This window comes from Peromyscus leucopus, chromosome 5 (genome assembly GCF_004664715.2).
Source record: "Peromyscus leucopus breed LL Stock chromosome 5, UCI_PerLeu_2.1, whole genome shotgun sequence".
In the NCBI taxonomy this organism is placed as follows: domain Eukaryota; kingdom Metazoa; phylum Chordata; class Mammalia; order Rodentia; family Cricetidae; genus Peromyscus; species Peromyscus leucopus.
Genome location: NC_051067.1, coordinates 26,275,516 through 26,299,048, shown reverse-complemented (window position 1 = coordinate 26,299,048; position 23,533 = coordinate 26,275,516). Strand labels below are relative to the sequence as shown.

The window sequence follows — 23,533 nt, the reverse complement described above, 5'->3', positions numbered from 1 at the left end:
AGTTTAGATAGGTAGGGATGGTGTGCAAGGACATTTTTGAAGACTGGATGGGAATTTTATTCATTTATCTGAGACAGGTTCTTACTATGCAGCCTAGCTGGGTTGGCCTTAGACCCACCTCTGTGTACGCTACCATGTCCAACCTTTGATTTGTATTTTAAAGGGGCCTGTTTGGAGATGCCGCCGAGCAAGATGGGAGATGATCGCTCTATAGAGATGATAGCTGTATGACACACTTAGGCAGCTCGTTTCCAGATGCTCTGAAAGAGGATAAAGTGAGAAAATGTGCCGAACAACTGCATCTTGACATTCTTGTTTATATGGGATTTTTTCCCCCACTTTGTGGTGCTGGACATAGAACCTAGAGCCCTTGTGGATGCTAAGCTGGCGCTGGTCCTCTGAGCCATACCCCAGCTTTTATTCTGCTTCAGCTGAGAGATGCTGTGTTGAGAGCAAGAGACGGAGTTGTAGCTCTGGAACGTGCTGCATCCCACCTTTCTCCGCATTGAGGAGCAGATGTAACCATCGGATCGGTGCTTTTGAGGCCTCTGGAACTCCAGAGCAGACACTCTCATATTCCTGAAGGGAATGTGTGGAGATGGTGTTTTTCCTGTGTTTCTGTAGAAAGAGAAGGCCTTGCATTTGGTCTTCTTTGAAATGTGTTAAGCAACGCCCGCATATTTGCTTATTTGCAGTGATCTCTACTTTAAGGCACTGTTAGTTTCATGTTTCTCGTTTTCTTCAGCTCTCCTTCCTCTCCTGTTTCCATTAGCACCAAGTGCTGTCTCTCTTTTGTTTTTCATCTATGCTGGAAGGATCATCCATATCATTCAGCCATTTTTGTCTTTCTTTGTGGTGCTGAGATGAAACCCAAGACCTCACCCATGCTAAGCAGGTACTCTGCCATTGAGCTATACTCCCATCCCAAGATCATGACCTCCACCTAGAGCCAGCAGTCCGAGCATCCTCATGTGCCATTGTCCTCAGAATTGCTGGACTAGAGGGTGAACGTTGGGTAGAGGTAATGGGGGGCCTGGCTGTTGAAGAGACACTCATTTTCAGCAGCGCTTGAGTGGATTCTCGTGCAATCAACTAACAGTTTGCTTGCAGTTGCAGATAGGGAATGGGAATTGTCCTCATCGTGGTGGTGTTGAGTAGAGGAAACGATACAGAAGCAGAATTATTCCTTCTTTTAAACCCTTCTAATGTTACCTTTTTTCCCCCCACCAGGTCATTCCAACTCTGTGCTCCAGAAGTGGTGGCTTTGAGGTGTGACTCTGCCCACATTTGGGCCCAGTCTGTGTCAGCTCCTCAAAAGAAAGAAGAAAACAGGTCAGTTACTCTTTGTAGGCTTCTTTGAGGCACAGTAATGACCAATCTTCTGTGCTCTCCTTCTCCTATCCTCGACTCGAATTGTCCTGCTTCTTTTCCAAGTCCGTGAAAATTGCAATTGCAACTTGCTGGTTCTTCTCGATCCGTTGAGTCTCTGGTGTGGGATGAGGAATCTCTGGGATGTCTGGGGTTTGCATCACAGGAAGCAAAACTTCAGACACTCCTCCTCCTCCTTCCTCTTTTCTCCTTTCCACCCCACTTCAGATTCAAACCGCAGATTCAAAACTAGAAGGGTAAAGCTGAAATAGTCAGCCTGATGATGCTGGTCAGTCTCTTCTGAGACTTGAGAACTTCATCTGGGGTCCTGATCTTCTCTGATCCCAGTTGTGGGTATTCGTATTAGCATCAGTGATTTTTATTTTAAAGATTCTTAAGTGTGTATGTTGGGGGGTGGGGTCAGAGGACCACCTATGAGTATCAGTTGACTCCTTCTATAATGTGGGTCTTGGGGACTGAACAAGGCTGGCAGCAGTAATCACCGCTCATTTAGTCATCTTGGCAGGTTGATCATTTTTATTTTTGTTTTAAATCTTAAATGATCTTAGATGCAGCACATAGAGAGAGAATGGAAATTCTCTAGGTCTGTAACTATTAGGTTAAAAACAAACAAACCAACAAGCAAACAAAAACACTGTAAATGGATCTTAAACTATTAAAACCATCTTTTAGGCCAGTAGATAGGAGGATCTTTCCTCACAGCTTAACCTCACATGGTGTGGGATTTCAGCCCCTCGGGTGTAAGCACAGGCTTCTCTCTGTGACCTGGAGCTTGTGTTAAGGCATGGGGCATCCTCTCATTAGCATCCTCTTCAAGGCACAGGATGTGTGGGGCATACATGGGAAATGGCATACCTGTGGGGACCAGAATGGGTGGGAGAATCAAAGAGAAAACTTGACTTCATAACATGAGTGTCAACAAAGTTTAAATGTTTTCATTTGGATGGTTATTGTTCAGTATTGCTGGGTGGTTACAAAGGATCAACTAGAACTAGCCAATTTGTTTCTGGTTAAATTATCCTGTACTTCTGCCTTAATGTAAAGATGGATGTTGGGGTTTGTTTGTTTGTTTGTTTGCCCTAAGGCAGAGCAAGTAGTGACATTTTGCACCAGTCTTTTCCTTCTGCCCTGTTCCAGGATCTCAAAGGAAAATTGTAGTGCCAGAGTCAGTCAAGACTAAACTGGCGTGAAGTTATACCCCAGCAATACGTAAAGGAAATAAACAGAGGGGTTCTTAGTGCCACACTTGACACTTTATCCCCAAGGAGGAAATAAATGTAGCCAAAGTTTTCCTGCCGGGACAGTGGGAAACATGTTTGCAGGGCTTTTCTTCTTTCCAGGTAGGAAAATGTTCTAGGTAGCCAGCTCTAGGCCCTCCCACCGGGTGGACAGCCTGTATCCGAAACACTTAGTTTCAGAGAATCCATCTTGGCTATCATGACTGTGGGGCAGGGATTATCGATAGTTTGCCTCTGTCCAGTGACTATGTTTTGTCACTTCCTATTGAGGTGGGCATGGTGGAACACAGCCCTAAGAAGGGCTGGGCGTGGTGGTGCACACCTTTAATCCTAGCGCCGAAACCTAAGATTGCTTCCCCACCTAACCTGCTGCTTATAGTCGCTGCTGCTTACTGTTCATCGAGACCTGAAGGATTCCTGAAAAGAACAATAAAGTGAGAAAGGCTCTCACACCAGGCTGTACCTTCCTCCTATCTGTCTGTCTGTCTGTCTATGGTCATTTTTAACAGACATAAAAATGTAATCCAGGGTTTGTGTAGCTTCTTTGACAGATAAATATCCCAGTAAGAGGGAGTCTGAAGGAGGCCAGCCTGGGCTACAACAGAAAGATTGTCTCAAAACAACAACAACAACAACAACAAAAAGACAATAGATAAATAGGCCAGGTGTGGTGGTGTACAACTTAAACCCCAGCACTCTTGAGTTCAAGTCTTTGGGAATCTCTTGAGTTAGAGGCCAGCATGATCTATACAGAGAGTTCTAGGACAGCCAGAACTGGGTAGAGAGACCTTGTCTAAATACAGACAAAAAGATGGGCTGTAGAGATTTACACCCTGTCTCCCTCCCCCACACCAAAAAAAGTAGTGGTTAAACCAAAGTTCATCATCTAAACTCGGTAATAATTGGTAGAAAGATTCGTTTTCTCTTTACTGAAATAATAGAAGTATAGTGATGATTTCTAGTCAAGGATCTTAAACTTTTCTATACATTAGAGGGGAATCTTAAAAAGAAAGAGATGAGTTCATTTATGAGCCAAATGCACGTTTATACATACTGATTGGTTACAGTAGGAACTGATGACATATTTGTTAGCCATCTATTTAAAAAGAAGTACATGTGTCCGCTCTTCTGTATATGCACTCTGTCTTCATGTTTTTCCTCAAAAACAATCACCCAAACACTGTTAATTTTTAATAACCTCATGTGGTCTGCTGGCGGGAAGAGGCAGCAGTTCAGGTTTGAGTTTTGTGTTGTTCCTCGGTCTACTCACTCCTCCTGCTGCTCCTCCCTGGATGTCAGTAACCTTCTAAAAGGCCCCACTCCCAAAGACCATTCATTGGCCTGTGATTTGGAGAATTAAGTTCATAATGCAAACTTTTGAGGGAACACATCAGATCATAACAACATGTGAGGCACATTTTGTCTTTTGAGGGGAGGTTCTAGGGATTGAATCCAAAGTTTCATGTATGCCAAAAAAGTTCCCTACTACTGAGTGGCTCCCATATTTTTTCTTTTGACATTCAAAGTTCTGTTTCTGAGATTCTCTGGCCTTTGGGGCAGGATTTTTAGATTAATACTACTTAGCTGGTAGAAGCATCTCTTTACAAAATTCCATCCCCAGGCCTTTCCTGCTCTGTAAGGCTGTACATCTGTGGCTGTTGCGGGTGGGACCCACTGTTGTATCCCCTTAAAGCTGAAGGAATAAATCACAAACTTACATTTTTTCCCCCATGCATCAGTTTGGAAATGAGATGGTGGCCTTGACCTTAGGCTCCTGCTTCATTAGGATACCAACAGTTATTACCAGCAGGGATTCATCTACTTATAGTGGTTCTCAACCTGTGGGGCACAACCCCTTTGGGGGTCAAATGACCCTTTTACCGGGGTCACATATCAGATAACCTGCATATAAGATATTTACATTATGATTCATAACAGTAGCAAAATTACAGTTATGAGTAGCAAAAAATAATTTTATGCTTTTGAGTCACCACAACCTGAGTAACTGTATTAAAGGGTTGAAGCATTAAGAAAGTTGAGAACCACTAATCTAGAATATTTTACCAGATAAAAATGAGAAGAACATATCACCTATGTTCTTCTAGTTTAGGAATGAAGTCAATTTTGATGTGGCTTGGGCTATGGATTTCCTTTTGGTATTCATTTCCTGTTGCCCAGGTGTCTTCTAGATGTGACCTAATATTGTCTAGACTCAGCTCTTAGGAATTGAGAAATGAGGTGGATCAAGTTGGGATCTATGAAGAAATGGGGTACAGTATAAAAAAGTGGTGTGAAATGGTAGCCACACAAGAGTAAAATACTGGAAAATTCCCTTGGCTCTTGAGGACGTGGGAGGCAGCACATCACACGGACATTAGGATGAATGAACCACATCACACAGTTTATAAGAAAAAGCTGATAGGCCAGGTGTGGCGCTGCACGCCTTTAATCCCAGCACTCAGGAGGAAGAGGCAGGCAAATCTTTGAGTTCAAGGCCAGCCTGATCTACCGAAGAGTTCCAGGACAGCCAGGGCTACACAGAGAAACCTTGTCTTGTGTGTGTGTGTTGGGGGTGGGGTGCTGACAGCATTGTCTCTCATTTGTCTTTGTATTTTGTGAGTATAGTGACCTAAGGTCACAACAAATAAATGGTTCCACTTTTTTCTTTCTAAGCGAAAAGACTGAATCTATTTCTTTTCCTTTTTTGAGATAGAGTCTCTTATGCAGCCAGGCTAGCATTGAATTCAGATTCTCAAACCTCTGCTTTCTGTGTCTAGGGTCACAAGCATGTACTATTTATCCCCAGCCAGTACTGAGTCACTTTCCTTGCTGAATTAACTAATCCAGTGTCCCCTGTTTCTCTTCCAGTGTAAAGGAGTGATACCAAGAGAAGAAAAGAACTCAACAGAGTCATTTCCTACTTCACGTGGATGACAGCTATACCAAGAGACTGTCACTTGGGACAGAAATGGAGGTAATTAGAATGGCAGCCCTTCTTTCTTCCATTTGATGAATTATAGGTTGCTTACTTTTTTTTTTTTTTTAAAGAAACAAGGTTTTTAATCTTAGTTAAATTTGGTTTTACTTCTTGCAGGGTTGGCTTCTAGAATTCACACACACACACACACACACCTTTACATCACTGCACTGGAGCCATGAAGTTAGAGGGAACCTGAAGTTTCCTATAAACCAGTTCTTAAGCCTAGAACATTTAAGTAGAAGAAAGCAAGTGCAGGGTGGAATGTACTAACCAAATGCAGCCCTGCTTTCTCTTGTCAGCCTCTCCTCACAAAGATGAGGAAAGTTGTGGGCTATGGGGATGGCTCACTAGCTAAACTGCTTGCCCTGTTAGTGTGAGGATCAAAGTCTGAATCCCCAACACCCACATTAAAAGGCCAGGTGTGTATGGTACACACACACCCAACTCTAATCCCAGCCCCATAATCCCCATGCTCAGGAGGCAGAGACAGGATCCTTGGACAAGTGGGGTAGACCAGTCAAATCAGCAAGTTCTGGCTTCTGCAAGAGACACTGCCTCAGTATGTAAAGTAGACAGCTGTCCAGGGAACCATGCGTATGCACACACGCACCCACTTTCATGCAAACACAAAACACACCACATACAATACACGTGGGATTAAAAAATAGAAAAGGTAAAGAAAGCTGCTTCAGATAACTGGAATTCTGTTGGCGGCCTGCACTTAGAAAGCAAACATCTGTAGAAGAAAGCTCTAACTATTTTGGAACTGGGTGTGTTCGCTCATACCTGTAATCTCAGTACTTGGGAGCCTAAAGCAGGAGGATCAGGGAGTTCTGAGTCATCTTGGCTACAGAGTGAGTTTGGACAGCCTGGGCTACATAGCAAGCCCTTGTCTCAAAAAACAAACAGGAAGTCATTTTGAGCTCTGTTGTGGGTATGGGCTTGAACTAGGATAAGGGTGTTGGGGATCTATCTCTATTTCCCTTACTATGATTAGTACCACGTGGCTGTGACAAGCCTAAACGCTCATGATAACATCAATAATATCTGTTTTTCAGTTCTATGGCAGAGAGTTCTTAGAAGCATAAAACCTCGTCCCAATGACATCAAATTCACCCACTGGTTTAGAAGGCTCAGACCTGTCTTCCATCAACACCATGATGTCGGCAGTGATGAGCGTAGCGAATGTTACTGAGGATGGTGGGAGCCCCCAGGACATCAAGTCCCCCATGAAGCCTCCAGGACCAAATCGGATTGGCAGAAGGAACCAGGTAAGGGTCTGTGGGTTGGGTGGTAGCAGCCTGTGGCTTTTGTCTTGTGAAAATGTAGGGGAGAAATTCCCAAGCTGCCTAAGACTTGGACACATTCTGAATTAAAGATATACCCAAAGGCCTCCATCATTTTTCAGGAGCAGGTTTTTTCATGATTTATATCTTTGCATGCAGGAAATTTCTGCCATTGTGTCTTTCAGGGAAAGCACCATTATTCCTTGCCCTGTGATTTGACTTAAGCACAAGCTTATGTTTAAAGAAATGAACTTGACTGCCTCTGCTACGATGTGGTTTCTTTTCTTTTCACACAGCTGATTAATTAGTAGCTCCTTGATTCCTTTTTTTCTCCTTTTTCCCAAGTGTGTTCACATTAGGTGGCAAATACGTTCCTGTTTGTTCCGGATTCAGCTTTCTAGTTTTAGAGACCTGCACTTATGGCTTCAGAGAATCCCGTTTAAAGATCTATTGAATGGAAAAGGGTTGTGTCCTGAGTTCAATCTGTTTAATCCTCTTGAGTTTTCAGTGGTCACAGGATTGGGAGAGGCTGCAAAGAGTAAATGCATGAACAGGAATTATAAGGAATGCTGTTAGAAAGCCCCCGTCTCTTCTGTTAAGAACAAGATGTCTTTTTTAGTTAATGGACAAATGGGGCACATTTGAAAAGTTGTTGCTGTCATGATAGCAACGTTTTCAACAAGATAAATAAGGAGGCAGAGGGCAAATAATTCTCAGTCCATCTCTGAAATCAAATAGTGTAAACTGACTTCCCCATTAGTTTCCTTTTTTCTGGTATAATGTAGTTACACTAAAACCTTGTTTGGAGACAAGGCCTCCTTCTCAGGTTGTCTAGGATCCAGGGTGGACGAGAACAAACCTGTTGGGGCTTTTGTGAATTAATGACTGTTCTTATAGAGATTTCTCTCCACGCACGTCCATGATGGATTTTTGACAAATTCTCAGGTTTTTAGTACAATGTGCCCCCAGGTGGTGATAGCAGCCCCACGTCCCCTGAAGTCTGTACGCTTGTATGCCTCTGTTCCTCGCCTCAAGCCTGAGGACTCGGTAGAGCTCAGGGATGTTTTCGGTTTGGAGCATTGATAACTTTCTCTCTCTCTCTCTCTCTCTTTTCCCTTGCCTTCGTGTGCCTCTCTTCCTGTGGGTACCTGAGAAAATACTCAGCCTGAGTACAGAAGGAGCACTAGCCTTGGGAAGAAAAGGTTTATTTCCACTCTCATATGCCTGTCCGTCCATCTCTCCATCTGTCTCTCTTGTCTATCAACTCATTTAACAATAGACCCTGCTTCTATTTCCGGCTAGCTACTGTGCCAGGTGTCTAGCATTCAAGGATGACTAAGAAATGAGAGGTCATTGTCTTACTCATCCTTCTCTGCTCTACCAAGAATGAATGGAGGACAGGGAAGAGCTTTTCCTTAAATAGCATGGCATGGGCATAGCCGCTCCAAGTCCAGGCTCTAGGCCCTTCCCAGTTGTTCGAGACAGTTAGGGTCACTGAGGACCCCCCACATTCCTTCCACCTCTGGATATTGAGTAGAGGTTGTTTCTCAGGAGTGCAGTGTAACTGAGTCACTTGTCATCCACCTCCTTCCTCCTCCAGGGATCTGACACACTGGCTTTGTTTTTGGAAGGGAGGCTTAGGCCAGAGGTAACCTGCGAAACGCAGCCCCCAATTTAAGGCACCAAAGCATAGTGGCCAGCCAGCTCGGGGAGCGAGGAAGTACCCTTACCTGACAACTGCTGGCAGGGAGAGCAGGAGAGTGCCTTTGGAAAGGTTGCATCCATGTGACCATAGCATTCCAGGAGAGATTAGCCCCAGCCGGATGCTGACAAGGGTGCCAGATTGTTTCATTATGGACTGGTTAGTTATCACATTAGCTGCTAATTTTATCTCTCAGCTCAGGAAGTGTGTTTCTTTCACCAGCGTGGCTATAATAACGACGGCTCAGACGTCTTTAGTGGGCCTTTTCCACCATCACAATGCTCTCTGACTATTCTGTCCACCTCTAAAAGTTAGTAAATCTGATTCCATAGACCACCTCGGGTTTTGTGAACTTGCATTATGGCCTGCACGACAGTATTACCAGCTTCAGGCTTGACAGAGGTTAATGATCAACCCTAGAGTCAATATCAGTCAGCTCTCTGTGCCTCCACACAATGTGCCTGGTGTCTACTTCAAGGTGACCACAAGATGATTTTATTAAAATACGTCACTTGGAGGCCTGGGGGGGGGTGGTGTGGTTGTGTGTGTGTGGGTTTTTTTGTTGTTGTTGTTTTGTTTTGTTTTTTGAGACAAGGTCTCACTGTGTTGCCCAGACTGGCATGAACTTGTGGGCTTAATCAGTTCTCCCACCTAAGTCTTCTGAGGGAATAAAGGGATGAGCCACTGTGTCTGGCTGGGTTTGGGCTTTTTTTAAACGTGCATTTAGTACACAAATTTACACTTACTGGTAAATCTTTTAGTATAAAATGTCTAGAGTATCGTCAATCTAATGACTTGACATAAATACCTCATAGCTTGACTTTTCCCTAAAGTTTTGACCTAGCTGTGAGGCATTTTCTGGGTGAAACCAGATTTTATCTATCTATCTGTCTGTCTATCTATCTATCTATCTGACTTTGTAATCTTCAGCTTCCTTAGAATTTGAGAATGGAAAAATGTTTGACTAGCCTAGTTCTCCAAACTGCTTCTACAAGTTAGAAAAAAAAAAAAAAACTTAGAAGACAGCCACAAACAAGACATCATCACATATTCATTTCACCCATCTGGTTTACGGGGCCATTTGTTTTCACAGTCTTCAGTGTAACTTTTACTCTCATCACATCTCATGAACAACTTTTCTGTGCCGTGGGGCAGACTTTATTTAGGATTTCGATTTAAGGTAATGGGCCATTGAGCAGCTAGTCTGAGTGTTAAGCTGGTGTCCATTTCTTAATTGTTCTCTGTTTGGAGCAAGTTCCTTGTCCCTCTGTACTGTAAAGTTTCTTTTTCCAGAAAATGGGGTCCATAATAATGGACATCTCTTAGTGATTGTGGAAGGAAGAACACCAGACCTGATGTTGATGTAAATTCACTGATCAGCATGTGCTCAATAATTGGTATTAACAGTAAAAGTAGAAACTCATTCAAATGAGTGCAAGTGAAAAGAAATCTACTCTAAGATACCCAAGACCAGAAAAGGATGTGGAGGTTGGCCAGAGCATCCAGCCGCTCTTCTTCTCTTGCCTCTCACTTCATTAAGTACCAACATTCCCCCCACCCCACCCCACCCCCGCCCCAAATGCTTTCTTGTGGCTGGACTTGCCATTGTGTGAGCTCTGGATCCAACTCTACATGAATTCTCTGTGGCTGTGCTCATGATCACCTGATCAAGTAATTAGTTGTCCCTAAACCTAAGCACATCAGTGTCTGCTGGGGAGATTGTAAGAAAAACAGATCTCAGGCGTTCCCCCCAACCCTGGACTACTATGTTGAGAGTCTAGAAGTTTATATTGCTCAGAGCTTCTGGATGGTCCTGCTGTTTTTGGAAGCCTGGTGATGCCAATATTTGAACATTCCAATTTCTGAGAACTGCCCAGGCGTGAGTACAGTTAGTTTAGGAACATAGACAGGGACCTATGATGCCTGAGTTCTGTGTGGGTAAGAAGGTAATACTGGGCATTCCTTGTGATTTCCCATGAATTACCTAGAAGGAGGAACTTATAACAAAGGGTCAGTGAAAGAAGTTAGCCTTTTCCTTAGAAAAGTAAAACTATATTGCTTGAAGGAAGCTTGTCCTGTATGTTTTGAGGGAAAATAAAATGAGCCACCTAACCAAATAGTGAGCTGAGTTTTTTATCACCTCTTGTGGATATCTTTGACTAGTTTTGACATGGTCAGAATTCTTCTTCTTTATTTATGGACACTGTCAAGAAGATGCTAGCATTATGGGCAGAGCCTTGTTATTCCTACTGAGTATTACCGCTAGGGCACTAAGAAACGCTTCCAAGGTATGGTGGACTTTTCTTAATGAGGGTTTCATAATCTCTCAAGTTCCTGAGGGACCTTGAGACCTGGCTGTCTCAGCACATGGAAGGTGGAGGCAAGAGAATCAAGAGTTAAAGAAAGTCTAGGCTGTTCAAGGAGGCCAACTCGGGCTACTCAAGACAATAACAAACAAGCAAACAACAAAAGGAAATAGTACCTGGAGCTTGGGTGTGAGTGGAGGGAGAAATACACCCTGGCCTAGCCGAGCTATAGGTGACATGGTGTTTTTCACTCACTGGGGTTAGTGAAATGAAGTGTGGTAGACTACTATAAACCTGTCTGCTGAGCATTGTGGCATTGCCTACTCTTTGTCAACTAGTTTAGTCTTAGCACAGTGTGGCCAATGTTAGTTTTCTCCTTTTGAAGCAAGGAAACAGAGGGCAGATGGGCAAGGGACTTGCACAAACACCTGGCCAGGCTCCAGTCTAATGATTTCAGCTGCTTAGACCCAGCTCTTAAGACATGGGCTTAAACAGAAGGTACCAGTTTGCTGTGATTGGCTATTCATGCTCTGTTTTGATCTCTTTAGGAGACGAAAGAGGAGAAGTCTTCCTACAGCTGCCCCCTATGTGAAAAGATTTGCACCACCCAGCACCAGCTGACTATGCACATCCGTCAGGTTTGCCGTTACTTCTGTATTTCAAAGTTTAAAACTATTCTCGCTAACAGGATGATTTGATCTTGATTGAATTGTCCAGTAAATTGTAAGCCATTAAAATTTAGTGTTTTACCTGGAGCTTATGCAGGGACACTTGGCTCAGTCTGGGAGGAAGGGACTGGACCTCCCTGGACTGAGTCTACCAGTCTACAAGTCTACTGGGGGAGGATTTGCCCTGGAGGAGGTGGGAATGGAGGGTAGGCTGGTGGTAAGGGGAGGGGGTGGGAGGGGGGAGAATAGGGGAACCCATGGCTGATATGTAGAACTGAATGGTATTGTAAAATAATATATATATAAAGATGCAAGTATTAGAAAACATAATAAAGGTTCAAACCATAAAAAAAAATTTAGTGTTTTAGCAATCTTGGGGTCATTATGAAATATTTTTTTGCATAGTCATGTTTCTATGACAGAGTCTAAGAATACATTTTTCAAACATATTTGAACATACAGTTAACTGATCACTTGTATCGACATTGTGTTTCTTATTGTTTGTAATGGTATGAACTAAATCTCTTAGGATAAAAGATTATAGGTGTCAATCTCTCTGCCCCATCCCCTGTACTTTCTCTGGTTCTGTATTTGTGTGGGGAGGAAGGGGAACAGGTTACGGGGATCTTTTCATGGAGTCCTAGTCCATGCTGGCTTTGAAGCCCTGGTTATCCTAGAACTCTTAGCAGCCTTCTTAGTGCTGGGATTGCAGGCATGTATCACCACACCTGCCCCCCCCCCCCAACTTAGTATTTCTCAACAGGGTCTTGCTATGTAATCAAGCTGGCTGGAGCCCCCAGCCCTCCTGCCTCAGCTTGCTTCCTGAGTGCTAGAATACAAATGAGTGATATCATGCCTGCCCACCCCTGCTTTTTAGTTGATACAAATGTACTGCATGCAGCTGAGGACCTCCTAGACTTGAGATCCTTCTTCCTTTACAGTAGACTGTGTTCTTATCCCCCTCACTCCATTGCTGCTTCATCAGAGACTGCTGGGCAAGAGAGAACGGTGGGAAATGGTGGGTGTATTCAAACCAGAGAAGGCTGCTACATAGTAGTGACACTGAGAAACTTACTAAAGAAACTTGGATTTGGGTAGAAATGTTTCTTACCATATTTCAGAAGCCCAGACTACCTCATATACAGGTTTCTCTGTTCTCTAACAACCAGTCTAAGTGGTCAAACTGGAGCCCGGTTTGTGGCCTCCCAGTGTGAAAATCGTATTTATTTCGCATACTGGTTATATAGTTAAGAGTTCTTCCAGCCAGAGGAGTAATTATATGTGTTCATTGAACCCATAGACCTGCAAAGACTAGCTCTGTCTCAGTTTTGCAGTAGAACTAATTTTCAGAACTAGAATATGCGAGTGGAAGATAATACAACAAAATAATTATATGCCCGTGTCCCTAATGCTTTTGGCTCTTTCAAAGACACTTAAAAAGGAACGAGATAAAAGTTGAGAAAGCGCCTGGTTGTTATTAGATCTGTATTTCTAATGCCATCTTCTCAAGTGACCGTTGCCCCGATTGCTTTCTGTAGCACAACACGGACACTGGAGGTGCTGACCACTCCTGCAGCATCTGTAAGAAGTCACTGAGCTCTGCCAGTTCCCTGGATCGTCACATGCTGGTGCACTCGGGCGAAAGGCCTTACAAGTGTACAGTGTGTGGTCAGTCTTTCACCACCAATGGGAACATGCACAGGTAGGTGAGGTGCCCTTGGCTGGGGTGGCTGACGGCACCATTGAGCCATTGAACCTCAGTACTAGACTTGCCTTACAACCTCAGAGTTTTTGGTTTTTTCTGTTCCCCGTAGAGAAAAATCTGAGATGGTTTTAATTGCCTGTTTGGAGCATCTCAGGGTATTAGAGGTATCGGCTAGGCTAAACCTTTGGCCCTTTGGTCCTTTGGGGTAGAACAGTGTTCTTTCCCCTGTGCCACTCAGAGTTTTTTTTTGTGAGACAGCCAGAGGTGGGTAGCTTATTGCATATCAAAGCACCCTTAAGATGAAGCATCATGTATGCAGCCTTTCACTTTAAACAATATCTTCATGTGCCTTCCAGATCTTACGAAGGTTTTCCTTTAAAAAAAAAAAAAAAAAAAAAAAAAAAAAAGTGGAGCCTTTGATTAGTTAAGTGGCCTGGTTCTGAGGCTTCAGAAAGAGGATAAAATGTGTGTGTGTGTATGGTGGGGGGAACATCTGATAAATGCTAGGAAATAACTTCCTGGAATGATGCTCATTCAGGGATGAGACAGAGAACAGAGGTGGATGGATGTATTAAAATGCTGAGAGGTGAAGCACTGGGAATGTATTTTATAGAGCAATAGCATGTGTTTAGAGTGGTTAGAGCAGAAACAGCTTCCAAATGCAAACTTTTTTTTGTTTTTTGTTTTGTTTTGTTTTGTTTGTTTTTTGAGACAGGGTTTCTCTGTGTAGCTTTGCTCCTTTCCTGGAATTTGCTCTGTAGACCACACTGGCCTCGAACTCGCCTGCCTCTGCCTCCTGAGTGCTGGGATTAAAGGCGTGTGCCACCACCACCTGGCACAAATGCAAACATTTTAAGAACATTTTCAGAATAGAATTATGAGAAGAGACTCAAAATATCACATTCTCACAGAGTCAGTGACACACCAGAATCCAAATCTCTTCTAGTGTTTGTAAATTTCTGTTCTTTGTGTCTTTGGACATCCATTTTAAATTTTTGTTGTTTGCTGCTGGGCATTGAATCCAGTCTACTTAATTGGATTAGGATGAGGATTAAAAGGTATGAGTTTAGCAAACAGTTCCAGGCACAAGGTGAACATCCAATAAATATTATCTGGTGTTATTATGTGGTATCTAAGTAATTCTTCAATAATTTATAGCTGGTGAATCTTGGTCTAAGCTTCTAGAAGTGAGGTAGGCTACAATTTCATGAAAGGCCTCAGTTTTATAATTTTATTTGTTTTATTTTATGTGTGGAGGTATTTTGCCTGAATGAATGTGTTTGCCAGTATAAAACCCTCATTATTATAAAGTGCTCTGCTGGATCTCCACCCCTGTTTGAATTCTTTTTTTTTTTTTTTTTTTTGGTTTTTCGAGACAGGGTTTCTCTGTGTAGCTTTGCGCCTTTCCTGGGACTCACTTGGTAGCCCAGGCTGGCCTCGAACTCACAGAGATCAGCCTGGCTCTGCCTCCCAAGTGCTGGGATTAAAGGCGTGCGCCACCACCGCCCGGCTATCCCTGTTTGAATTCTTATTGGGCATCAAAGAAGGAAGTGGATTCTTTCACTTGTTAATAGACCTACACTGTTCTTCATTGTCATTTTACATTAACACGTGATTTTACATCGTAGCTTTTGGTTATTTGACGGCCATATTGACCAGGGTGGTGTCACTGACTTGTCTTTGAAGCCCGTTCCTTTTATTATCCCGCCTCCTCTGTCTATCCCACACTTGCCGTTCTCAGCCTGGTCCCTGGGTAGCTGCTCCTCTCTTGGATGATTCCGCATCTTCTCCTGCTGAATAGAGCTCTGTGTAGGTGGTTCGGGGCTGGCGTGTGGCTGTGGACACACTGCTGAGAAGAGCCTCGTGTGGCTGTTCTGACCCTCACTGCTGATGGCTGGTGGTTCACCATTGTACATCTCTCATCGTTATCCAGATCACTTCTGATTTAAAAATTTCTCCTTTTGAGATCATGTCTGTGATGAAATTTAAACATACCAAATATACCTGTTAAAGATAAGTTGCTATCTTTGACAAGGGATGTTTCTGGCAGTGCATCAGTGAAACTCAGCCCTCCCCAAACACTGTATTTGTCTACTCAGAGGGGTAAGGTAGCGTAAGGAGGTTCACAGTTTCTTAGACTTAAGTTTATGATCCGTTTTGAGTTAATAAATATGGATAGCCTACTTTTCTTTTCCTCGTTGAATTACCTTGCTACTCTTGTCAAAAATTCACAAATGTAGGAAGAATCTCATCTTCCTTCTGCTCCGTTGATCTGGGTACCTAGCCCAAGGCCATTATCACAGTGTATTGCTTACTCTGACTTTCAGATGAGTCTTCAATAAGGAAGTTTGAGTCTTTCACCTTTTTAAGTTGCCTTCTGCGCCCCAGTATTAAAGTCATGCGTAGATGTAGATTCAAACTTGTTTTTGATTAATCTGACTTGTTTGCATTTCTATCTGGATAATTCAGTTTTGTTGTTTGGAGGAGTATTAGGGCTCCAGATAGGCTGGGAAAGTAGTTTGGTACTGAGCTAGACCCTTACCCTATGTGGAATTTAGGAACTGAGGTCAGTTTCTTCAGAAAGAGCAGCTAGAGTTATTGTAGAGGTACATTCAGTCAGTAAGTCAGTTTTGGTATATTGCCATCTTTTGGGGCTTTTTTGTTTTTATTTTGTTTTGTCAGAACTAGGAATCGAACCCTGGGCCTTGGGAAGCACTCCACCACTGAGCTACATCCCAGCCCCATTACTGCCACCTTAACAGTATTGAGTCTTTCCATCCAGTGGCGGAGGCTGCTTCCCCGTTCATTTTGTCTGTCTGGGTTTCCTTCTGCAGTGTCTCCAGGTTCTCAGGTTATTATTAGTTTTAGGCTTTGTTAGATGAATTCCTCTTTTATTCCCTATGGTGGTATTGAGTAGGGCTGTTTTCAGTTCAGTGCTGGTATATAGAGAACAGTTCAAGTTTATGCATTGATCTTGTTTCCTGCTATCTTTCTGGGCTTCTTTCTTTGTTCTTAGGAGTTATTTAGTAGATCCCTTAGGATTCCCTCCTCCCAAGATCATGGCATTTGCAATAGAGATGGCTCCATTCTTTTTTCCACTCTGGAGGTCATCGATTTTCTGTCTTACCTCTTGGAGTGCACCAGGCAGACCTTTAGCAAATGGAAGTAGAAGCATGTAGACATTCTTGTCTCCTCACTCCTTTTCCGAAGAAAGCATCCGGCCCTTCCCTGTCAACTATGATTCGGGTTGTGGGTTATCGTAAATGAAATTTATCAGTGGAAGGAAGTTCATCTCTATTCCAAGTTGGTTGGATTTGTTTTTTTTTTTAAATAGTGAAAGAGGGTTAGATTTTGTGAATGAGTTTTGTCTGCATCTGTGTTTGTTGTCTTTGTTAGTGTTTTTGTCGGCCTGTCCTGTCCCCTCCTATGGGATGTTTCTCCCATATTTCTCCCTATTACTGATTTGAGGTCATCACACTACATTTATTTTTTTTTTTTTTTGTCTTTTCTGCTAAAACTTGTAAAGAGTGGGTTAAAAGAACATTCGATTTTTGCTAATCAGTCACAAAGTCATTATCGCCTTCATTTGTTGGCAAAGCTATACTTTCAAAAACATTATAAAAATGTGAAAACACTTACAAAAATGTGTCAGAGTGGAGTTAGATTTATATGCAGGGATGGATCCATTCCAGAATCTGAGACTTCAGTGGTGAGCTGTGCTCTCTCTCCTAATCACATACCTGTGCTATATTAATCAGGAGCCAGAACTGTCCTAGGATGTGTATAGGAATTAAAGCATTAATGAAGCCCGAGGTTCTGATGACCATGGATAGAAGGAAGCAGTCAACTGAGAATCTAGTATTTGGGACCCAAGTCCTTTCCCCATTTCCCTGCTGTTGCTTCCCAGGGTCCTTTGGTACCTACCAGGGTCGAGTAGCACGCAGGAACTCCTTTGTGGGGTTTCCAGATTTGACACTGAGCCAGACTGCCAGAGGACTACACAGTGGCTTCCCTGGGCACCTGTGAGCCCCATCTGAGTTTCCCAGTACCATCTTGGTTTTGTTTTTTGCTTTAAGATAGGGTCTGGGGTCTGGCTATGTCATCAAAGCTAGCCTCATATTCATTTCTTCTGATTCAGCCTCCTAAGTTATAGGCTATCAATGTGTGCCACCATACCGACACCTATATTTATGACTGGCCATAATAAGTTTCCTTTGACTCAATGGCCATATGATCTGATTATCATTTTCTCTTGATGGGCACAAATTGCATCTAATCTCTGATGTGGCCTGATTTTCCTTGGAATGGTTTTCTATATTTTTATTTCTTTCGATCTCAGGTGTAGCTCATTGCATGTACTTAGCAAACTTTTTAAAATGCAGAGTTCAATTTCTTTGAAGACTTAAATCCATGAGAAGGCAGGATACAATGTCACTGAGGAGCCTTCCTTCACTTTGTGCTCTAAAGGCTGTGTGATGGGCCTCCATGTGTACACAGTTCTTGCAGACGAACTCTGACCTTACAGTGGTTGCCTTATGAGACAGGTCTAGGCTCTATTCCAGGATTTTTTGTTGTTAACATTAAGAGGGGGAGGATGACCAGTCTCACAGCATACGCTCCATGAACTCAGGCTCTAGGGAGTTCTTAGCTGATACTGAGTGGAGTACTTCACTTCTTTGGCCCCTAGCTCTTCCGTGAATGTTTTGGTTATTCTAGTTTTTAAGTCAGCCCTTTAACTGTGTGATCGTTACATTAGTCAAATAAACACAGTGAGACAGCATACTAAACTGTTCTGGGTAGTCACATTGATAGTTGCTTTGCAGCACCCATAAAGCGTACACTTCTTATACCTTAATTACTCTAAGTAAATTTACATGGTAGTTTGATTTGTGTATGAATGTGTGTGTTCACTCACTCATTCATTGAAGTATGTTACCCAGGACTCTACACAATCATCCTGACTCAGCCTCTCAGGTACTAATACTACATGTGCATGCCAGGACATTCAGCATAATGTGCTGTCTTAAAACTAAAGGTAGACAGAGTCAAGAAATTTCGAGAAAGTTTAGGTAGGAGACTTTTTAAAGAGTGTATTATCATATGTGGTTCCTGTCCTGCAGTTCTCATGTTTTTGAAGTTTGAAAATGTATGGGGGGGGGTGCTGCTTCTGTACATATTTTTATGTGACTTACATAAGCAAGTAAAGGCTAGAGATTGTCAGGTATCTTCTTCAGTTGCTCTTTACCTTAGTTTTTGAAACAGGTCTCATTGAACCTGGAGTTCACCAAATCAGCCAGGCTGTTTGGCCAGCCAGTGAGCTCCAGGGATCATCTGCCTGCCTCTGCCTCCTCAGCACTGGTACTGCAGGTGTGTGCTGATGGGCTTGACTTCTCCCGTGACTTCTGTGGATGCTGGGGATCCACACTCAGGTCCTAATGCCTGTCTAGCAACACTTTATCAACTGAACTTTCTTTCCAGCCCCCTAAAAATTCCTTATCTCAAACCCATAGCTTAGTTTATGAGCAGAATAATAGACTCCCGTCAAGCACAGAAAATAATTCACAGAAATATCACTGTGGGTCCAGCCACTGACTTTCCCAAACTCTTTATCAGCTGCTCTCATGTTGAAAATTAGGATTAAACAGAGTGTGCCTTCCAAAACAAACTCAGGAAACCAAGCCAGAACACATGCTCCAGGTGAGGCTGATGTAGGAAGAAGGGCATCTGCGGTTTGTAAAAGTTGTTCCAGAAAGCCTTCAGTTGTGGATCCATGACGAAGTGAGACCTGGAAAGAGAAGATGGGGACAGACCTTGTTTGAAATGTCTACAAAACAAGTATTCTTTAAAAAACAAAACCCTTAATAATCGTCTTTGCAAAGTAGGAAACTCGACTCCACTGTGCTCCTTTCCCAGCCTCGAAGGTGTAGAGTTATAGGTGTTTGTTGGGCTGGGAGGGGCTGAAGACCTGGAAGGTGCTCTCATGGCAGCCTTTCCCTGTACTGTGTGAAGAGCAGGGATGTGTTCTTATTTTGACTGTCATAGGAAGGTGAAAAGAACTGAGTGTGGTGGCGCATGCCTTTAATCCCAGCACTCTGTTGACCGAGAGAGGCAGGTGGATCTCTGTGAGTTTGAGGCCAGCCTGGTCTACAGAGCAAGATCCAGGACAGGCACCAAAACTACACAGAGAAAACCTGTCTCAAACAATTTTAAATAAAACAAAAATTAAGAAGAAGAGGGAGGGAGGGAGGGAGGGAAGGAAGGAAGGAAGGAAGGAAGGAAGGAAGGAAGGAAGGAAGGAAGGAAGGAAGGAAGGAGAAAATCTGAAGCATCGACTAGCTGCTTTCCCATGGACTTTATTGCCTGACCCCAAAAATGCTGCTGGATAGGAGATAATCTTCAGGAATAGAGGCTTACGTGTTCCTATTATACTTGAAGAAAATCTTAGCTGCACAGAAATGTGACTTACTCCATGATAAATGAGACTACAGAGGCTCTCGAGTTAGCTTGCTCCTTTACAATGCTTGAGCTAAGCCTGCTGCTTGCATGCACAGCTGAACTCAGCTTTCTAGAACAGGTGGTCAGCACTAAACAAGACAAGGAGCAGTGTCTCCAAGGGGATAGTCATTTCTTTACCCTCTGTCCCCACCAAGAGGAAGAGCTCTGTGAAATTCTCTCATAGTCACATTGAGTTTCTGAGGACTCCCTGTAATGAATCCTGATACTTGCTGCTTCTCAAGTGTGGAGGTGACCATGCAAAGGTTCAGCCAGTCCCCTCACAAAATGTCTCTTAATTACTTGTTCACCCTGTCACCATGTTCCTCTGTGGGAAGGAAGGTATCAGGCAAGAAATTAGTTCCATGAGAAAAACCTGTGGGACATTCCACTAAGGACAGACTGTGAAGTCTTGTTCCCTATAAATACCCCCTACCTGTTCTTGCTTGTTTATTTGAGATAGGGTCTACCTGTGCCATCCTAGACTGGCCCAAACGTCTGGGATGTAGTTGTCCTCCCAAGTAGCTGGAATATAGATAGATACCTGACCTTTAGATAGTTCTAAAGAAAGGAAGAAAAACTTTTTTTTAAAAGAAGGTACCTATTTTGAAGAAACAAGACAAGTTAAAAGAAAATTACTTTAGGAACAACTGGAAATCTTAATTCCTTTAATTCGGGTTAGAAGAACCTACATCATAGCTGGACACAGTGACATACACCTCTAATACCAGCACAGAAGGCTAAGTTGGAAGGATCTCAGCGTTGCATATGAGGCTGGGCTACAGAGCGAGACCCTGTCTAAAAACAGACGAAAAGATCATACGCTATAACTGAGATTACCAAAGACTTTATGGGTGAATTCAATTGTTTATACACACAGAATATTCACATCACTGCATGTATGTTAATGCATACACATCACTGAGTATTCAGTGAGTGGTAGTTTTATGGTAATAGTGTTAAGTGTCATCAGCATATCTAATATTTTATTTTAAAGTAAGCACACCTGTGATATAGTTTAGAGGACTTTCTTTAAGTGTTGAAACTTGTAACCAGGGAGGAAAAAAAAAACCTATATATATTAATCCCTTCTCACTCCTCAACAGCATCCTGTTGAGTATCCAAATGATTCTGTGGCCTATTGTTATCCCCTGGACAATGAACATAAACATTTATAAATTTGCTCATCACAGGAGAATTCTTAAGTTACCAATTTTCCCCTAATTACATTATTAAGCTTTCAATAATTAGCTTTCTTACTTGATTATATTTAAAGCTTTCTTGTTTGATTGTATTTAAACATTTTTAGCCTTTGTTGACATCTCAGTGGCCAGGTTTGGGACTATGTTGCTTTGATAAAGGTGACATTTTCTGGACTGCTTCTGCAGCCTTTGATCAACCTTCCTTCCATTCTGGCTTTCTAGGAAAGAGGTCTCCATGGAATGGCCAGAAAAGTCTCCCAGGGTCTGTCCTAGGATTCAGAGCTAAGCCTTCAACTGGCATTAGGTGCTTAACAACTTGTCCCAATACACGTTCTCTTAAGATATTTTGCCCAACAGTCTGTTGCATGCCAGATCTGCACACAGATTTACAAACAGCAGAAAACAGACTCTGTGCCCTTTAAAAATGGAGGAACAGGATGCATTCTAAGAACCCAAGTCTGGTCAAAAACTGTTTTTCAGAGAAGCTATGTACCAGATGCCTAAGTCTCCATTTTTAAATTGTGCAAATTCTCATCGTTATCTGAATACATCTTTTCTGCTTGTTCTGTGATGAATTTATACTTAAGAGTGGGGTGTGGATTGCACTGAGCTATTAGATGATATTCTATGGCTCTTTTCAGTGCTTTTGCTTTGCATTTTAGAAATCTGCAACTAGTAGAACACTATGATTATTCTCTGAGAAGGAGTAGGCGAGAGTGACCTCTCACTTAATTTTATTATTCAAATAAGATAAAGCGCATGAGAAAACATCAAAGCAGAAAGTTAGCTGCTGTTGATTGAGTCTCTTGAGTAGCTGTCTGGAGATGGCAGTGTTTTCTTCCACTATGGTTTTTCCTTCTCTAATATACTTTTCAAGGACCACTGCCGTTTTCTTTTTGAGTGAATAATTTAAAAGTGTACTTGTGACTGGTGCTTATTTTTTATTTCTTTCTGAAAGCCCAGTTGGAGTTCAGTCGGGTTGAAGGGAGGGGAAGAAGTCGTAAAACTGTCCCCACACGGGCTGTGTTAAACGGCAGTCAGGCCGTCTTCCCTCAGTGCCGCTTCTCAAGTTCATGATCTGCTCCATAATCCTTTATCATTTGGCTGGCTGGATGCTAATATTTTTAACAGCCTTTCTTCTGTTATAGCAGTAGAAATGTTTATTTATTCTTCTTCTTTTGGAGAGGAAGTAAATACCAAAGTTTTCTCTTGAATGCAGACAGTGTGATATTTTGTTGAAATATTTCAAAAGCATAGTCATACTAGGTGAAACTAGTAGATGGCGTCAAAACCCGGGGCATCATGCTTGCCCATACTTGAACAGCCCAGTCGTTAGGAGAGCTGAGAACTAGGTCACAGCAGGCAAGGGATAGGTGTGCTGGGAGCAGGGTGAGAAGTTTGTCGTGGCCTCTTCCACTGTGCATCGGCCCCATGGTCCAAGGATTTGGCCTAGACAGTGGGTGTGGATCCAGTTCAATTTTATAACAAGAAATTAGTGGCATGGAGGAGGATTCTGGTTTCCAGCACTAGCTCACAGATGGAGCCCTGCAAGGGTGCTGGCTGCATTTCCAGGGCAGCACTTCCCTGGGCTTTATACCTCAGATTTTTCCACCTTTGTTTAAATATCCAACCTGCCCAACCTGTTCGGGCTGTGCAAGCCGGTGCTAGCAAACACCGGAACGTGCCCACTCATCAACGTTTTTCTGATTTGTTAAGAAAGGCAGCATCCCTTCCCCTCACCCCTTCGAAGAGGAAATGAACAAGAAGCACAGAAACTGTGTTTGAGGCCCAGAATCACCATCTCTCCTCTGGTGCCCGTGGGCACCGGTGAACTGTTCTTTACTTCTTTCAGGGTTCTAGGATCCTCCGTGGGGAGCTTATTGGCCTTCAGTGGAGATTTTATGTTTTCTCAGATCAGACTGTTTCATAATGTGTTCAGTGTTTATGTAACCCAGCTGGCTCACCAGCTTTACAGGTGAGAAAACTGAGGGCCAGGTTTATAAGCTGCTCTTCCGGGGCCCCCTCCCTCCTCAGAGTTGCCGAATTAGAACAGTATGCAGTTCTTCCCTCAAAGCGCGGTATTTGATTGTGTCATCTCTGGAAAGCAGAGGCCATCTGTGCCCTACATCTGTCCCATTTAAGATAAAAAGGCAGCTGTAACTGCTGCAGGCCTGGAGAAGAAGGCCCAGTGGTTTTGGTAGGTGATGATTCTCCAAGATCATTTGTCGTCATTCTCCTGGTCCAGAGTCCTCCTCCTCTCTCAGCTGCTTCTCACTGGCTCCTAAGTGATGCAAGGTGTCCCTGGGCAGCAGAGCCTTGTCCTTATCATCGTGCGTGTTCTTCTCTCCACCCACGATACTGCCTTCCATTTTTTCCTGTTGGGCATGAGGTGACCATCTTGAAGGGCCCAACCTTGTTCCTCTTCTGGAAGGGCTGGGGAGTGGCGAATGTTGATTCACTCTTGGCTTACTATAAAGATGGTTATCTGTTCCTCCTCCACAAAGGAACATGAATGAATGATGAGGTTCTGCCATCTTTCAGAAACCTAAGAAGAACCTCCTGCCA

The 23,533-nt window shown here is 43.1% G+C and overlaps 1 protein-coding gene across 4 annotated transcripts in view; it reads left to right on the top strand.

The window, feature by feature from the left end:
* The window catches only part of Rreb1 (ras responsive element binding protein 1), a 131,077-nt gene that overhangs the window by 61,035 nt on the left and 46,509 nt on the right, over positions 1-23,533 (top strand). For all 4 annotated transcript variants that reach the window (XM_028856539.2, XM_028856541.2, XM_028856544.2 and 1 more), the window contains exons 2-6: positions 1,231-1,332; positions 5,496-5,601; positions 6,666-6,878; positions 11,450-11,539; positions 13,108-13,271. In XM_028856539.2, coding sequence (XP_028712372.1) covers positions 6,708-6,878; positions 11,450-11,539; positions 13,108-13,271 — 425 coding nt within the window. In that variant the 5' untranslated portion in view covers positions 1,231-1,332; positions 5,496-5,601; positions 6,666-6,707. The remainder of the gene's footprint in view (positions 1-1,230; positions 1,333-5,495; positions 5,602-6,665; positions 6,879-11,449; positions 11,540-13,107; positions 13,272-23,533) is intronic.